This window comes from Brassica napus, chromosome C6 (genome assembly GCF_020379485.1).
Source record: "Brassica napus cultivar Da-Ae chromosome C6, Da-Ae, whole genome shotgun sequence".
Taxonomy (NCBI): domain Eukaryota; kingdom Viridiplantae; phylum Streptophyta; class Magnoliopsida; order Brassicales; family Brassicaceae; genus Brassica; species Brassica napus.
Genome location: NC_063449.1, coordinates 34,692,343 through 34,707,787, shown reverse-complemented (window position 1 = coordinate 34,707,787; position 15,445 = coordinate 34,692,343). Strand labels below are relative to the sequence as shown.

The following is a 15,445-nucleotide window of genomic DNA, read 5'->3' as shown; positions in this document are numbered from 1 at the left end:
AGCTTCAAAATAGTTCTCTGGCTCGACATCCACTGTGAGCAACAGCATTGCACTTTCTTGATCTGCAAGTAACACATAATCATCGAGATATCTTGGTTTTGTTATGGTTCGGCCTTGTCTGGTCACCAGAGGTTGACCTCCACCGTTTTGGTTTGCATTGTGATTTGCATCTTCTTCTTCTTCCTCATCTTGGTTTATAGCTTCCTGTTCATGATCCTCACCTTGATCATTACCTTCTTCTATATTACCCTCATGTGGAAGCTTAAGCATGCTCGGTTCACAATCAGCTTGGTTTGTTGTAGACGCCCAGTCCCAAGCTTTTTCTTCATCGAAAATCACATCTCTACTCACCATCACCTTCCTTGTGTCTGGATCATAAAGTCTGTAGGCTTTGGAACCCGGCTCAGTTCCAAGATTGACCATACTCTTTGATCTCTCATCCAACTTCTTCAGATAAGGACCAGTGATTTTCGCATGAGCTACACAACCGAATATCCTCAAGTGCTTGATATTTGGTTTCCTCGATGTAAGGCATTCGTATGGCGTTTGATTTTTCAAGGCTTTTGTAGGAACTCTGTTGATGAGGTAAGTTGAATGTCGTACAGCTTCACCCCACAAGTAGTTCGGCATCTTCATTGCCTTCAGCATACTTCTTGTCATTCCCATCAAGGTTCGGTTTCTCCTCTCCACAACACCGTTTTGTTGAGGTGTGTAAGGCACGGTTAGGTGCCTTTTAACTCCATTCTCTTCACAGAATAGATTGAACTCAGCTGAGGTAAACTCTCCTCCTCTAACGGTGCGAAAGGTTTTGATGGTTGAGCATGTCTGCTTCTCTACACTCTCTTTAAACCTTTTGAATCGATCGAATACCTCACTCTTCTCCTTCAATAGCATAACCCACATATACCTAGAGAAGTCATCGATCAAGGCAAAGACATACTTATTATTTGCATGCGTTTGTGGTGTGACTGGACCACACAAATCTCCATGCAATAACTCTAATGGCTTTGTCGCACGAAACATGGCTTTGGTCGGGAATGACTGTCTGATCTGCTTCCCTGCGAGACATGCGTCACACACGCTTTCTTCGTGTGTTACACACGTCATTCCTACGACCATCTCCTTCCTTACCATGTTACTCATCACTCCATAGCTTATATGTCCTAGCCTAGCATGCCACCTCCATGTAGCATCTACGTCCCTGACATGTAAAAATCTCGGGTAGCTTATCTCCATAGGGGTCTTGTAGAGACGGTTTAGAGATCTTGTCACACGAACTAGCAACCTTCCATGCGAATCTTTGAGCGTTAAGTAGACATCTTTCATTTTAACCTCACATCCGTTTTCTGTTGCTTGCCTAAGACTCAATATATTGTGCTTCAGATCGGGTATGTAGTATATGTCCTTGAGTGCCTTCTTCTCTCCAGTCTTGCACACAAAGGTAACCACACCCTTTCCTGCAATGTCAACACACGATCCATCACCAAACTTCACCTTCCCTTTGGTGTTGAGATTCAAACTCGAAAAGAACTCCTTGTTCCCTGTCATGTGATTGCTCGCTCCATTATCCAAATACCAGACACTTTCACTGCCTTTGTCGATATCAAGATTCTTCGGAATCACCTTATCTTCATTCAAAAACACCACCTCGTGTACATAGAGTGCATCAGCCTCTTCTGTCTCGTTTAGGTTGGTTTCTTGATTCTTCTCTGTCTTTTCGGGACAGATAGTTGCGTAGTGACCAGGCTTGTCACATCTCCAACATATCAGCTTTGAACGATTCTTCTTCGAGTTGTTATCTTCGGTGTGTGACGCACGGTTTTGGTTGTGTGACCTACCTCGACCTCTGCCTCTACCGTTCCGTCCTCTTCCTCTACCACGGGAATTCTCATAGCCCCTCTGACTATGCTCTTCATTGTTCGAAAACATCGGTTTCCCTTGGTCTTCTTTCTGAATTTCTTCTCCTACAAGCTCCTCGTACGCCTTAAGCCTTCCAACTATGTCTTCAAACCCCGTCGAGTTGAGATCTAGGACTTGCTCAAGTGATGCTACGATCTGGATATATTTGTGTCTTGGAAGACCCTTCAAGAACTTCTTGACCATCTTGGATTCTTCTATGTTTTCTCCCAACGAGGTTGCTTTGGATGATAGGCCCGATATCTTCCCCGCGAAGTCATCGACCGTATCTGCATCATCCATCTTCAACCTATCAAACTCCGTCATCAACGTCTGAAGTCTCGCCTCCCTTACACGATCAGCTCCTAGGTGTCGCGACTTGATGGCATTCCAGATCTCTTTTGATGCGGTTTGTTCTCCCACCTGGAGAATCAAAGTCTCTGGAACAGATTGAAACAAAAGAGCTATCGCAACATCGTTCTTCTTTTGATCATCTGAACCGGGTTCGATTGTGTCCCACACTTCATGAACACGTAGTAGAACCTTCATCCTCATCGACTAAACTGTGTAGTTTGTCGGTGACAACATCGGACATTGGATGGATGTAGATCCAAAGTCCTTCGTGCGTGGAGCCCTAGTCACGTCAGCCATCTTGCCGTCGCGATCTCTTGTTCACAAGCACCAGGATCTTAAGCTACAACTTAAGCTTAGATCGAGTCTCCAACCTGAGGCTCTGATACCAATTCAGATCTCTTAGAAACACAAAGATCTATAAGAACAACTTTTCTTATTAGCTTTAGGAACTACTCAAAACTAAAGCTCTTAATATGTTTCTCTCAGATCATATGGAACACCTCTCCATTAGACCTATATTTATATGAAAGACAATTCCCTTTAACATGTGGGATATGGAAAACACAAACCTAAGCTAAATAGAAACTTCCTTTTCCTATTTCTAGGTTTCCTTATTGTGTTTATTATTGTGTTTATCTTAACATATTAAACATCTAATAATATGTTAAGTTTCCACGAGCTTGGAATTATCCAACAAATTGTATAGGCAACACTGCTAAAGAGTTTCAGAAAATGTTTATGAGAGTGATAAATGATAGTTTGGAAATGTTTTTATATTTCTAAGTTCGTAGTTCGTTGATAAAGTTCGTTGAACGCATGGAATCAAGTTCGTTGAACGCATGGGTTTCTAGTCTTTACCTTTAAAGTTCCATAGGTTTGAGATTCTATTTTCTATGAAGCTTTTTTCATGCTAACTTTTCCAAACTATAAGGTAACTGTAATAGTTTATGTTTTTAAAATTGAAAGCTTTTAGTCGTGTTGAATAGTAAGATTGTTCTGCTCAAGTTGACGTTTTGAATGATCTTATCAGTTATAAGAAATTGAATATTATATTGTTATACACGTGACATCCCGAGAAGCATTTGAAAAATTAGAACCTTAGTTTTGTATTAATTAAAAAAAACCTGAAATCCTAGGTGGCACTCTAAATGCCTTCTAAATTCCATTTCAAAGAATTCTAGAGCATCTAATATAAAATATAGTTTAATATAATAGTGTCACATTATTCCATAATTATATAACACTAGTGAACATTATATTAACCTTAAAATATATGAAGTGTGTATTCTTTTCTTAAATAAAAGCTACAGAATTACCTGATATGATTTACATATATACGGGAATTAATGATTATGAATAATAAAGATTTGATAACAATTTTTTAGGGGTGTTCAATCCGGATATCGGTTCGGTTTTTTCGGTTTTTCGGTATTTCGGTTAGTAAAATATAACTATCATTCTAAATCCATATTTACTTCGGTTCGGTTCGGTTTATATACCGCCGGTTTTCGGTTTATTCGGTTTTATACCAAAACATAATTATTTAGTTTGGGATCATATCTTTATATATAAAATACACTTTTAATCTCTCCTGAGTGTGCCAACAAGGATGACAGCACAACAATTATGTCTCCAGCCGTTCGACACGTGTCCCCTTATTGAAACGCAATGTTTTCCGTTTGACCAAGTGAGCTTCGAAATTGGCTCTATGTTTAGTTTTGTATTTAGCCCAGAAAAAACAAAACTTTTATGTTGCTCTGAAGCCCTGATACGGCGACGAAAGACGCAGCTGACTTCTCCCTTACGCTTTGGTCGTACGGTGGATGCGATGACGTTTCGGATTCGTAACGGAGACGTTGAGATTCATTGGTCTTTAATCCTGCTGTCTTTAATCCCATTCAATCAGACGCTCACTACGATCTCTTCGGTTGAGCTTTTTCGTCAGTGATCCCATCTATAAATATGTACGTATCTCGCTTCTGCTAAACGGGCTCTCAAAATCTCTCGGTTATCCTTCTTCCTCATATGTTCATCTCTTATTGCTCATATTTCTTAATGGCTTACTCGAAAGTTTTTTTTTTCGATTGAAATCCGGGAGGTGTTCTTCTGTTGTCGAGGCGAGGCTGCTGAGTTTCTGGGAGGTTAGGAATTTCAAGCGTGGTGGGGAGCTCATGATCGACGTCAACGTGAGTGTTTTATGCTTCATTTTTTCTTTATGTTCTTCTGTAGATCCATCATTCTAATCTAATATTTTATTTCGTCTGTTGTTGTTCCCTGCAAATTTCGCCTGTTAGTGGGTAATGACTATTGATCCGGTTAATTTTAATAATTTTAGAAATCCAAAAAGGTTGAATCTTTGTTTCATTTTATGTAGTATAAATGTACAAGATGAGAGATTTCCACGCACATCGTCATGCTCCGTTAAGATTGAAACCAGTCAGAGTAAGAGACCTCGAGTTCTTTATTTTTTTCTTATCCACTAATTTTTTTTTTGTAATTTGGGAATTGAGAAACAAAATAATTCGTATGCCTATTTGTTTCATCACACTTTTTAAAACATGTTCTTAACCAAAATCTATTGTTCTTTGACAGGGAAACAAGTTCGTCAAACTAAACCCTGCTCAAAAGCTCCTCCAACTAAAAAAATTTCCTTGGTAACATTTCTGTATGATTATTTTGCCATACTCCTTTCATGAATTAGTTTTGTTATTTCTTGGCTTTTGTACTCAAACTATCAGTAACTTTTTCTTCCTCATCTCTCTTTCTACAGTTTGATTTAAAAGACAATGTTTTGGTCATTCTCACGGGTTTGTTGTTTGATAATTGCATCTTGAACAACAAAGAAAGTGTTATGTGTTCTGTTTATTTTTACTTTTTAATGTGGGGTTTATACGATCTTTCAAACCAGGTTGGTGGTTCGGAATAGACATGAGAAGCACAGCCAAGGTAACCTTTTTATTTTATTTACACGTTGATGAAAAAAATTGTCAAATTCCTGTGAAATAGAATCAGAATGACAAGCATTAAATATCTAACAAATTAAATTATCGTTGACTCAAGCAAGAAGAAGATTCAGAGGGGTACTTGAACAGTTTCCTATAAATCTTATCAAACTCCAATGATTGTGCTCTAGAAACAGAGCTCCTCAAACTTGGTAGTGTAGGCTTTCATATTCATTTTTTTTGTTTGATTTGTGAGTTTTTGAAAATTGGAATAGAATATCATATTTTTAAACTTCATATTGATTTGCATAGATGGATGAGACTGGGATCAAGGTTTCAGGGTGGAATTACAAGTCTGCCGGAGAAGTTGAACGAAAGCAGTAAGGGACTAAGAGTGTTCAAAATGGAGTAGGAAATGTAAGAAGAAGGGAATCCCTATAAAAAATCTGATGGCTCAGAGGAGGAGGAAGAGGCGAAGTAAACAATTGCTTTTCTATTTGCGTAATGACTGTCTTATCATTTACTTATCACTGTTAAGTTGGATAGATTTGTGTTGCTTTTATTGAGCTATAAACTATAGCGTATGTAGTGGATTTGGATGTCATTTATAAATAGATAGAGCATCAATACTTGAAGATGCAAATTGTTATCTCAACAAACGATTACAGAGGATCAATAAACTTCACAACAAACTTGAGTCAACTCGACTTGGATCTTCGCCTCCAACTTCCCAAGCTTCCACTTCCATCCATTAACACCTACAACTCATACTCTTTCTTTTCGTATCAAGGCGTAAACAAAGCTTCATAGGAGAATTTCCTTTCATAGTTTAAGACATTTAGTATGCATTTCTGTTATTCACAAGTTGAGGTTAGACTAAGTGCAGTGAACACTCGCATGATTTGTTGTCGTAGACCTGGTCTTTTGCTAGCAACCAGGAAAGCCTTAGATAAACTTGGATTTGGATGTCATAAAGCGGTGATTAGCTGTTTCGACGGGTTTGCTGTTCATGTTTTCCGCGCGCTGAATTGAGAACAATAACATTATTTACCTTTCACTTAAAACAGTTGGGATTCTTACAAGAATTTTGTAGTTCTATATTTCGTTGTTTGTGAATATCAGCAATACCAAGGACATGAGATATTGCTTGATAGTATCAAAGCAGTCCTTTCCTATACAGTGGGCTACGCTGGTATGATCTGAGCTAATCCTGAGTCAAGGTCCTTAAGCATTTTATGATGTGGAGCTGCAAGAGCTAGGCCTTTAAATCTGCAATTTTCTTCTCTTTTTTTTTCTTTTTATTTACAAATCCTGTTTGAACCACGCATGACTTTCCAACCTTTTCACCTATGATAAATTCATTACGTTTCATGTCCTCAAGCTATGATACATATATTTTAATTAATATTTTTGTTTTTTTCTTTTATGAGTAATCTTCTCAAAAGAGATGCAAAAGATGGTTCGATCATATGATTTAAGCAATTAAGCTGGCTTTTTCACATTATGAACTCTGACATATGAATATAACATGCAAATAAATCCCAAGTTTACGAGATAGTTTGGCCTAAGTAGATGGAGAAGATTTTGGATTTTTCGGTAATAATGATGATGATTAAGATTTTAGAAAGAAGTACAAGTTGTGATTTGAGGAATAAAATATGTTTTTGCATTTCTAACAAAGACACGATATAAAATAGTTCAGCAACAAACAAAGAGATCATAAGTGAAACAATACTTTGAAAGCAAGTAATATTTATTTTGAAAATTATAACAATTTATAAGGGACCCTATTTTTAAATAATAAAAATTTATATTAAATATTTATCCTAACTACTTAAATTATTTGTTAATTTACATTCCGCCCGTAGGGCGGGCCGTTCCTAGTTATATAAATTTTAGAGTCATATTGTCATCGCAGTCATTTATTAAAAATATATTATATTTTCAAATAAAAGAACAAAAAAATAAAAACGCTTATACCTTCAAATGAAATAATCAAATATAGAATTAAAATCAAAGCTCAAAATTTTGAAAATAAAAATAAAAAAACAAAAGAGAAGCATGAAAGAAAATGTTTCCACTCTTCCATATTCAGTGTTCAACAAAGTCATGCTTCGTCGAGTGAAACTCTGTTCGTTTATATATAAAAAAAATTGTGAAGAATTTTTTCTAGTTATTAACTATCAAATTTATAATCTTCACTTCAATTTAATCACTGATAAAAGAAAACAAAATGATTAAAAGAAGAAGACTAAGAAAATAAAAATCATCAGTTACGATGAATTGTTATTTAATTATATTTTAAGTGTTTTTCAAATTATGATTCTTTATTACTATAAAAATATGGTAATAATTATTAACAAAAGAATAACTTATATAACAAATGTATTTTTCATGTGACGTTATAAAATATGTACATATTTACATGTTTTTACTTATGATCGGTTTTGTTCGGTTTATTCGGTTTAATCAGTTATAAGCCAAACCATATCCAAATCCTATGGTTTTTATAAAATCATATCTATTCGGTTTATATGGTATATACCAAAACCATACCATATTGTCTATTTCGGTTTGGTTCGGTTCGGTATGGTTCGGTTTACCATATTGGACAGGCCTACAATTTTTGCATCCTTCTTCATTTTTGTTTAAATTTATATTATTAAAAAAACTTAAACAATCACATTAACCATATAATAAAAAAGTTAGATTTTTTTTATATGTTATATTTTAATTTTTTTTAAATGACTTTAAATTACAAAAATGAGGAAACCTTTATATGTTATATATTGTTTTAAACGACTTTAAAATACAAAAATGAGGACATTTTATATGTTATATTTTTATATTTTTCTTATATGTTAGAATTTTCTTATATGTTATATTTTGAATTATTTTTAAAACGACTTTAAATTACAAAAATGTAAGTTTTCCTTAAGTATACGACTAAAAACATTAAAATGACATGTATCAATTCGATGGTTGATTTGAAAGCTTTCAAAACCATATGGAAGATAAAAGTTAAAATAATTCAACTGTGAAAACAATACTGTTCACTTTTTTCAAGAATGTGTACGCTGGAAAAAAATAAGGTTTTTATGTCATAATTTGTTTAATGTCCACTAGAGAACATTATATTAACCTAAAATATAAGAAGTATGTATTCTTTCCTTAAATAAAAACTACATAATTACCTAATATGATTTACATATATATGACAATTAATTATTATAAATAATAAAGATTTGATAACAATTTTTGCATCATTCTTCATTTTTGTTTAATTTTAGATTATTAAAAATATAAACAATCACAGTAACCATATAATAAAAAATTAGATTTTTTTTTATATGTTATATTTTGAATTTTTTAAAATGACTTTAAATTACAAAAATGAGGAAACCTTATATGTTATTTTTTTTAAAACGACTTTAAAATACAAAAATGAGGACACCTTATATGTTAGATTTTTTCTTATATGTTATATTTTGAATTTTTTTTAAATAACTTTAAATTACAAAAATGTAAGTTTTCCTTAAATATACGACTAAAAACATTAAAATGACATGTATTAGTTCGATGGTTGATTTGAAAGCTTTCAAAACCATATGTAAGTTAAAAGTCAAAATAATTCAACTGTGAAAACAATACTATTCACTTTTTCAAAAATGTGTTCGAGGAAAAAAATAAGGTTTTTATGTCATAATTTTTTTAATGTACACTAGAGAACATTATATTAACCTAAAATATAAGAAGTGTGTATTTGTTCCCTAAATAAAAACTACGAAATTACCTAATATGATTTACATATATATGGCAATTAATGATTATGAATAATAAAGATTTGATAACAATTTTTTGCATCCTTCTTCATTTTGTTTAATTTTATATTATTAAAAAAATAAACAATCACATTAACCATATAATAAAAAATTAGTTTTTTTCTTATATGTTATATTTTAAATTTTTTAAAATGACTTTAAATTATAAAAATGAGGAAACCTTATATGTTATTTTTTTTTAAAAACGACTTTAAAATACAAAAATGAGGACACTTTATATGTTAGATTTTCCTTATATGTTAGATTTTTTCTTAGATGTTATATTTTGAATATTTTAAAATGAATCTAAATTACAAAAAGTTTTCCTTAAGTATTCGACTAAAAACATTAAAATGACATGTATCCATTCGATGGTTGATTCGAAAGCTTTCAAAACCATATGGACGATAAAAGTCAAAATAATTCAACTGTGAAAACAATACTGTTCATTTTTTTCAAGAATGTGTTCGATGGAAAAAATAAGGTTTTTATGTCATAATTTGTTTAATGTCCAATCCGATCAACCCATGATGTATGAATTATAGTTTTATTCCATTATTTTTAATAACAACAAAAAATATTTATATATATAAATAAAATGATCACATATATAAAAAAAACTATCGATAATATATACAAATAAACTCATCCTGCGCAAGGCGCAAGTGTTATCATAGTATCATATTAAAAGCCAACGTTTGGATGTTCTTATCAGTTTAACAAATCGTAATCTAAAATTAAAGTTGACATATTATATTGTTATATACAATCAAAGTCTTAACTTTAGTAGTCAAATTTTCTGCTCAAACTAACGTTTGGATGTTGTTATCAGTTTAAACAAATCGTAATCTAAAGTTAAAAGTTAACATATTATAGTGTTGTTATACAATCAGAATCTTAACTTTAGTAATCAAATTGTTCTGCTCAAACTAACGTTTAGATATTCTATACAAATCGAATATTATAGTGCGTATACAGGTAATATATCACATTTTAATAGTCAGATAGTGCACGATGATATTGTCTACAAACATATACTTGGTAATGGGTTGTTACTACTAAACTGAATAATTGACCCAAACCTACCCTACCCACAGCTCCATCAAGTGACCATCCACCAAACAAAACTGCAAACGGACAAAAGGAATCCAATTAATTAACCAAACAAGTGTTGTTTGATTACGTTTCTTGCTCTTAACGGTTTCATACTTTCTTTGGCTACATCTACAAGAACAGAACGAAGCGTTTTAGTATATTCAAATTATTCACGTTTCTCAAAGTGAGAATCAAATAAACAAAGAAGACCACCTTTTTAAAGCACGTGTGTCTGAAAACAGAAATAAAGAAGACCGAACCAGAAACGGCGTGGGATTCAAACAGAAAACGCGTTGAACGTTTTGGGTTCACAAATCACAATCGTTGTACAATACCGACCAAACATCAAATTGATAATCAGTTATCAGTCTTAACCATCAAATCAAGTTTTATTACTTTCTCTCTCCTATTCTCTCTCTCATGCGAGGCTTCACTTCAAATTTTCAATCTTGATTCTTGAATCTTGAATCTGGAGATGAAGAAGAATCTTGGATCGTTCGAAAGCCTTCTCCTTTTCATTCTCTTTGTCTCCACCACCCACATAGCTTCTGTTTCTTGTCTGAACTCAGAAGGGCTAACTCTACTCTCACTCCTCAAAAATTTAGAGAAAGTACCAAAAGAAGTAACCTCCACATGGAAGCCAAACTCATCTCCCCAAGCTACTCCGTGCAACTGGTTCGGCATCACTTGCGACGACTCCAACAACGTCGCCTCTCTCAACTTCACCCATTCCAACGTCTCAGGCCAGTTAGGTCCCGAGATTGGCGACCTCAAAAGCCTAGAGATTCTGGATCTGAGCACCAACAGCTTCTCCGGAACCATACATTCCACTTTAGGAAACTGTACCAAACTCGTTTACCTAGATTTGTCTGAAAACGAGTTCACCGGTAAGATCCCCGACACTCTCGGTAACTTGAAGAGCGTGACGGATCTCTACCTTTACGAAAACCACCTCACCGGCGAGTTACCCGAGTCCTTGTTTCTCATCCCGGTGCTGCAGACTCTTCACGTTGAGTACAACAACCTAACCGGTCCGATTCCTGAGAGTATCGGCGAAGGTAAAGAGCTTCTTGATCTGCGTTTGTTTGAGAATGAGTTCTCTGGTAACATCCCTGAGTCTATCGGGAACTGTAGTAAGCTTGAGCTTCTGTATCTGCACAAGAACAAGCTGGTTGGTTCGTTGCCTGAGAGTCTCAACATGCTTGAGAATCTCACTGACTTGTTCGTTGGTAACAACAGCTTAACCGGACCGGTTCGTTTCGGTTCAGCAAACTGCAAGAACTTGCTGACTTTAGAGTTGTCTTACAACGAATTCGAAGGTGGTGTTCCTCCTGAGTTAGGGAACTGTAGTAGCCTTGACGCTCTGGTGATTGTGAGTGGTAACTTGTCAGGCACGATCCCTGCCTCGTTAGGTATGTTAAAGAAGCTCACGGTTATTAATCTCTCAGAGAATCGTCTCTCTGGGGGTATCCCTGCAGAGATTGGTAACTGCTCTAGTTTAACCATGTTAAAGCTCAACAATAACCAGCTTGGAGGAGAGATACCGAGTTCGTTAGGTAAGCTGAAGAAGCTGGAAAGTCTTGAGCTTTTCGAGAACCGGTTCTCCGGTGAGATACCTATAGAGGTGTGGAAGATTCAGTCTCTTTCTCAGCTTCTGGTGTATCAAAACAACCTCACAGGTGAGCTACCTCTGGAGATGACAGAGTTAAAGCATCTGAAGAAAGTTACTCTCTTCAACAACGGCTTCTACGGAGAGATACCATCGGCTTTAGGTGTGCATAGCAGCTTGGAAGAGATTGACTTTATTAGCAACAAACTCACGGGAGAGATACCGCCGAATCTCTGCCATGGGAAGAAGCTGACAGTGCTTAACTTGGGCTCTAACCAGCTCCACGGGAAGATACCGACGTCTATCGGTCGTTGCAAGAGCATCGAGAGGTTCATCCTCAGAGGGAACAACCTCACAGGCCCTCTCCCTGAGTTTTCTCAAGATCTTAGTATCTCGTTTCTTGATTTTAATACAAACAGCTTCGAAGGACCGATCCCGAGAAGCTTTGGAAGCTCTAGGAACCTCTCTAGCATCAACCTGTCTCGAAACAAACTCAGTGGACAGATACCTTCAGAGCTTGGGAACTTACTGGGACTCGGTTACTTGAATCTTTCTAATAATCTTCTTCAAGGCTCTCTACCGTCTAATCTCTCTAACTGTGTTAACCTTGAGCGTTTTGACGTTGGGTTTAACAAGTTAAACGGTACCGTTCCTTCGAGCTACAGTGCGTGGAAAGGCTTGGCTACTTTGATCCTCAGCGAAAACCTGTTTACAGGAGGTATACCGTCCTTCTTGCCTGAGCTTGTGAAGCTCTCGGATCTTCAGATGGGTAGAAACGCTTTTGGCGGGGAGATTCCTTCCTCTATTGGTTCGTTACAGCAACTGATCTACGGTTTGGATTTGAGTGGAAACGGATTAACAGGTGAGCTTCCGGATAAGTTGAAGGATCTCATCAGACTAACAAGAGTCAACGTATCCAACAACAAGCTAACAGGCTCTTTGTCCGTTCTTGGGAACCTTACCTCGTTGCTTCACGCTGATGTCTCTAACAATCAGTTCATTGGTCCGATACCTGAGAAGTTGAAGAATCAGTCGATCTCTGATCCGGCGTCGTTTTCAGGAAACCCTAACCTCTGCATTCCACGTTCCTTCCCTGTTAGCAACAACAGCGAGTTGAGTTACTGTGAAGATCAATCTAGACGCGGCAAAAGCGGTCTCAGCACGTGGAAGATCGTGCTTATAGCAGTCTTGTCTTCTTTATTCGTGTTGGTTTTGGTTCTTGCACTTGTCTTCATCTGTCTACGCCGTCGTGGTGATCACGAAGAAAGACCAAAGAAAGATGCTATTGTCTTCACCGAGGAAGAAGGTCCATCTTTGTTGCTCAACAAAGTTCTTGCAGCAACTGATAACCTAAACGAAAAACATATTATAGGAAGAGGAGCTCACGGCATTGTCTACAGAGCATCTTTAGGCTCGGGAGAGGTCTACGCTGTGAAGAGACTCATCTTCGCGTCTCACATCCGAGCCAACCAGAGCATGATGAGGGAGATCGAGACGATAGGAAAAGTCAGGCACAGGAACCTGATCAAGTTAGAAGGGTTTTGGCTGAGGAAAGAAGACGGGTTGATGCTGTATAGGTACATGCCTAGAGGAAGCTTGTACGATGTTCTTCACGGTGTTAGCCCTAAAGAAGACGTGCTTGAGTGGTCTGCACGGTACAACATAGCGCTTGGAGTCGCTCATGGACTGGCTTATCTGCACTATGACTGTCATCCTCCGATTGTTCACCGTGACATTAAGCCGGAGAACATACTCATGGACTCGGATTTGGAACCTCACATTGGTGACTTTGGTTTGGCTCGGCTTCTTGATGGCTCAACGGTCTCAACTGCAACGGTCACAGGCACCACCGGTTACATTGCACCAGGTAAATATTAGACTTGGTATAGTTTGGTTTAGAGAGTTTGACCGGTTTATAATCTGTTAGGGATTGGTTTGTTGTAAATATATTCTATGTTTCTTGTTTGTCACGCATAAGACTGCACTATACATATTACAAAACCGGTAATAAACTCGGTTAAATTCTATACCGAACTACACCAAGTCTAATATGTATTGTGTAGTTTAGAAATAAGAAACAGAAACCAAGCCTAACAGATCATAAACCGGTAGCTAAATCGGTTAAACTCTAAACCAGACTATGCCAAGTCCTAACAGATTAGACTTGGTATAATTTGGTTTAGAGTTTAACCGGTTTATAATCTGTTAGGGCTTGGTTTGGTGTAAATATATCGTCTGTTTCTTGTTTGTCACGCGTGAAACTGCATTATACATATTAGACTTGGTATAGTTTGCTATAGAATTTAACCGGTTTATAATCTGTTAGGGCTTGGTTTGTTGTGAATATATTCTCTGTTTCTTGTTTCTCACGTATGAAACTGTGCAGAAAACGCTTTCAAGACGGTGAGGGGAAGAGAATCAGACGTTTACAGTTACGGAGTTGTGTTGCTAGAGCTGGTTACGAGGAAGAGAGCGGTGGACAAGTCCTTCCCGGAAAGTACTGATATAGTAAGCTGGGTGAGATCTATGTTGAGCAGCAGCAGCGTAGACGACATGGTGTCAACAATTGTTGATCCAGTTCTCGCGGACGAGCTTCTTAATTCGGATCTTAGGGAACAGATAGTTGAGGTGACTGAATTGGCACTAAGTTGTACGGAGAGAGAACCAGCGAGGAGACCGACGATGAGAGAGGTGGTGAAAGTGTTGTGCGATGCGCAAGGTCTTGTAAGATGCCCCTCGGGTTCAGTTCGCTAATCTTTACTAAGGAAGGGCCGAAGGGGATGTTATTAGTAAGTAGTAAGTGTGAATGTTTTGGTTAACTAGAAGTAATGTAACTCGGCCTATAATGGGCCTAACTAAAGCCCAAGCATGATGGCCCTTTTATTTTAAACCATTTAACAATACTAAAACACAATAAACTCAAAATTTAAAGTGTTCACCTATGATTATTAACTAGATTAAAATCCGCGTCTTACACGGGATAAACATTATATATATAAATTATTTTATGTATTATATGTTTTTACATATTATGAAATAATAAATATATATTAAATAATTAAAAGTCAATAAGTATTACATATATAATTAAATTGGTGCGAACGTATAAATCAATTTTATTAATCCAAACATTTTTAAAAAAAATATTTGAGAGGATATATAATTAAATTTAAATGATATTAACATACATAGTATATTTTTAATATTAATGTCTTTTTTTTTTAAATGATGCTTTCTACTCATATGTTTTTTTTATCAAGTGTATTTTTAATAGCAAAAAATTTAAATTACTGATAACAAAATTTTCATTGTGGGATTAATAATTTTAGTAATTGATAATTTAAAAAAATTTATCAATGTTAGTTCAAAACTTTTATCAAAAAAAATTATTCAAAGTAAATTTTGAAACTAAAATATTTATTTATTCAATATGGTTTATAGTTTAATTTAGAATGATATATATATATATATATATATATATTTTAAATCTTAATGATTAATTAAATTAGACTTTTACTTATATGATTTTGTAATCATTTGTATTTTGTCATAACAAAAATTTTAAATCATGGATCGCAAAATTTGAATGTGAGACTTTTAACAGTTTTAGTAATTTATAGTCATTTTTTAAAATTCAAAATATAACATATACAGAAAAATCTAAATTTTTATAATATAGTTATTGTGTTTTTAAAAAAAATATTTTAATAGTTTTAAATTAAACAAAT

At 35.4% G+C, this 15,445-nt stretch overlaps 1 protein-coding gene and 1 long non-coding RNA gene across 2 annotated transcripts; both read left to right on the top strand.

Annotated features, from left to right (window-relative positions):
* The first annotated feature begins 3,788 nt into the window (after positions 1 to 3,788).
* On the top strand, positions 3,789 to 5,847 carry LOC106374846. Its single transcript, XR_007324687.1, has 5 exons — positions 3,789 to 4,436; positions 4,625 to 4,692; positions 4,843 to 4,904; positions 5,159 to 5,196; positions 5,505 to 5,847. It is a non-coding gene; the product is annotated as an uncharacterized LOC106374846 (long non-coding RNA).
* Positions 5,848 to 10,442: 4,595 nt separating this feature from the next.
* On the top strand, positions 10,443 to 14,655 carry LOC106405412 (leucine-rich repeat receptor-like protein kinase PEPR1). Its single transcript, XM_048760058.1, has 2 exons — positions 10,443 to 13,584; positions 14,104 to 14,655. Exons 1-2 carry the CDS (start codon positions 10,584 to 10,586, stop codon positions 14,469 to 14,471), a joined length of 3,369 nt encoding a protein of 1,122 aa, XP_048616015.1. The 5' UTR covers positions 10,443 to 10,583; the 3' UTR covers positions 14,472 to 14,655.
* The last annotated feature ends 790 nt before the right edge of the window (positions 14,656 to 15,445 follow it).

Bases quoted from the DNA above. Each gene is read 5' to 3' on its own strand.
- LOC106405412 (XM_048760058.1), top strand. From the start codon at position 10,584: ATGAAGAAGAATCTTGGATCGTTCGAAAGCCTTCTCCTTTTCATTCTC. The intron at 13,585-14,103 runs GTAAATATTAGA...GAAACTGTGCAG, and splicing joins CACCGGTTACATTGCACCAG to AAAACGCTTTCAAGACGGTG.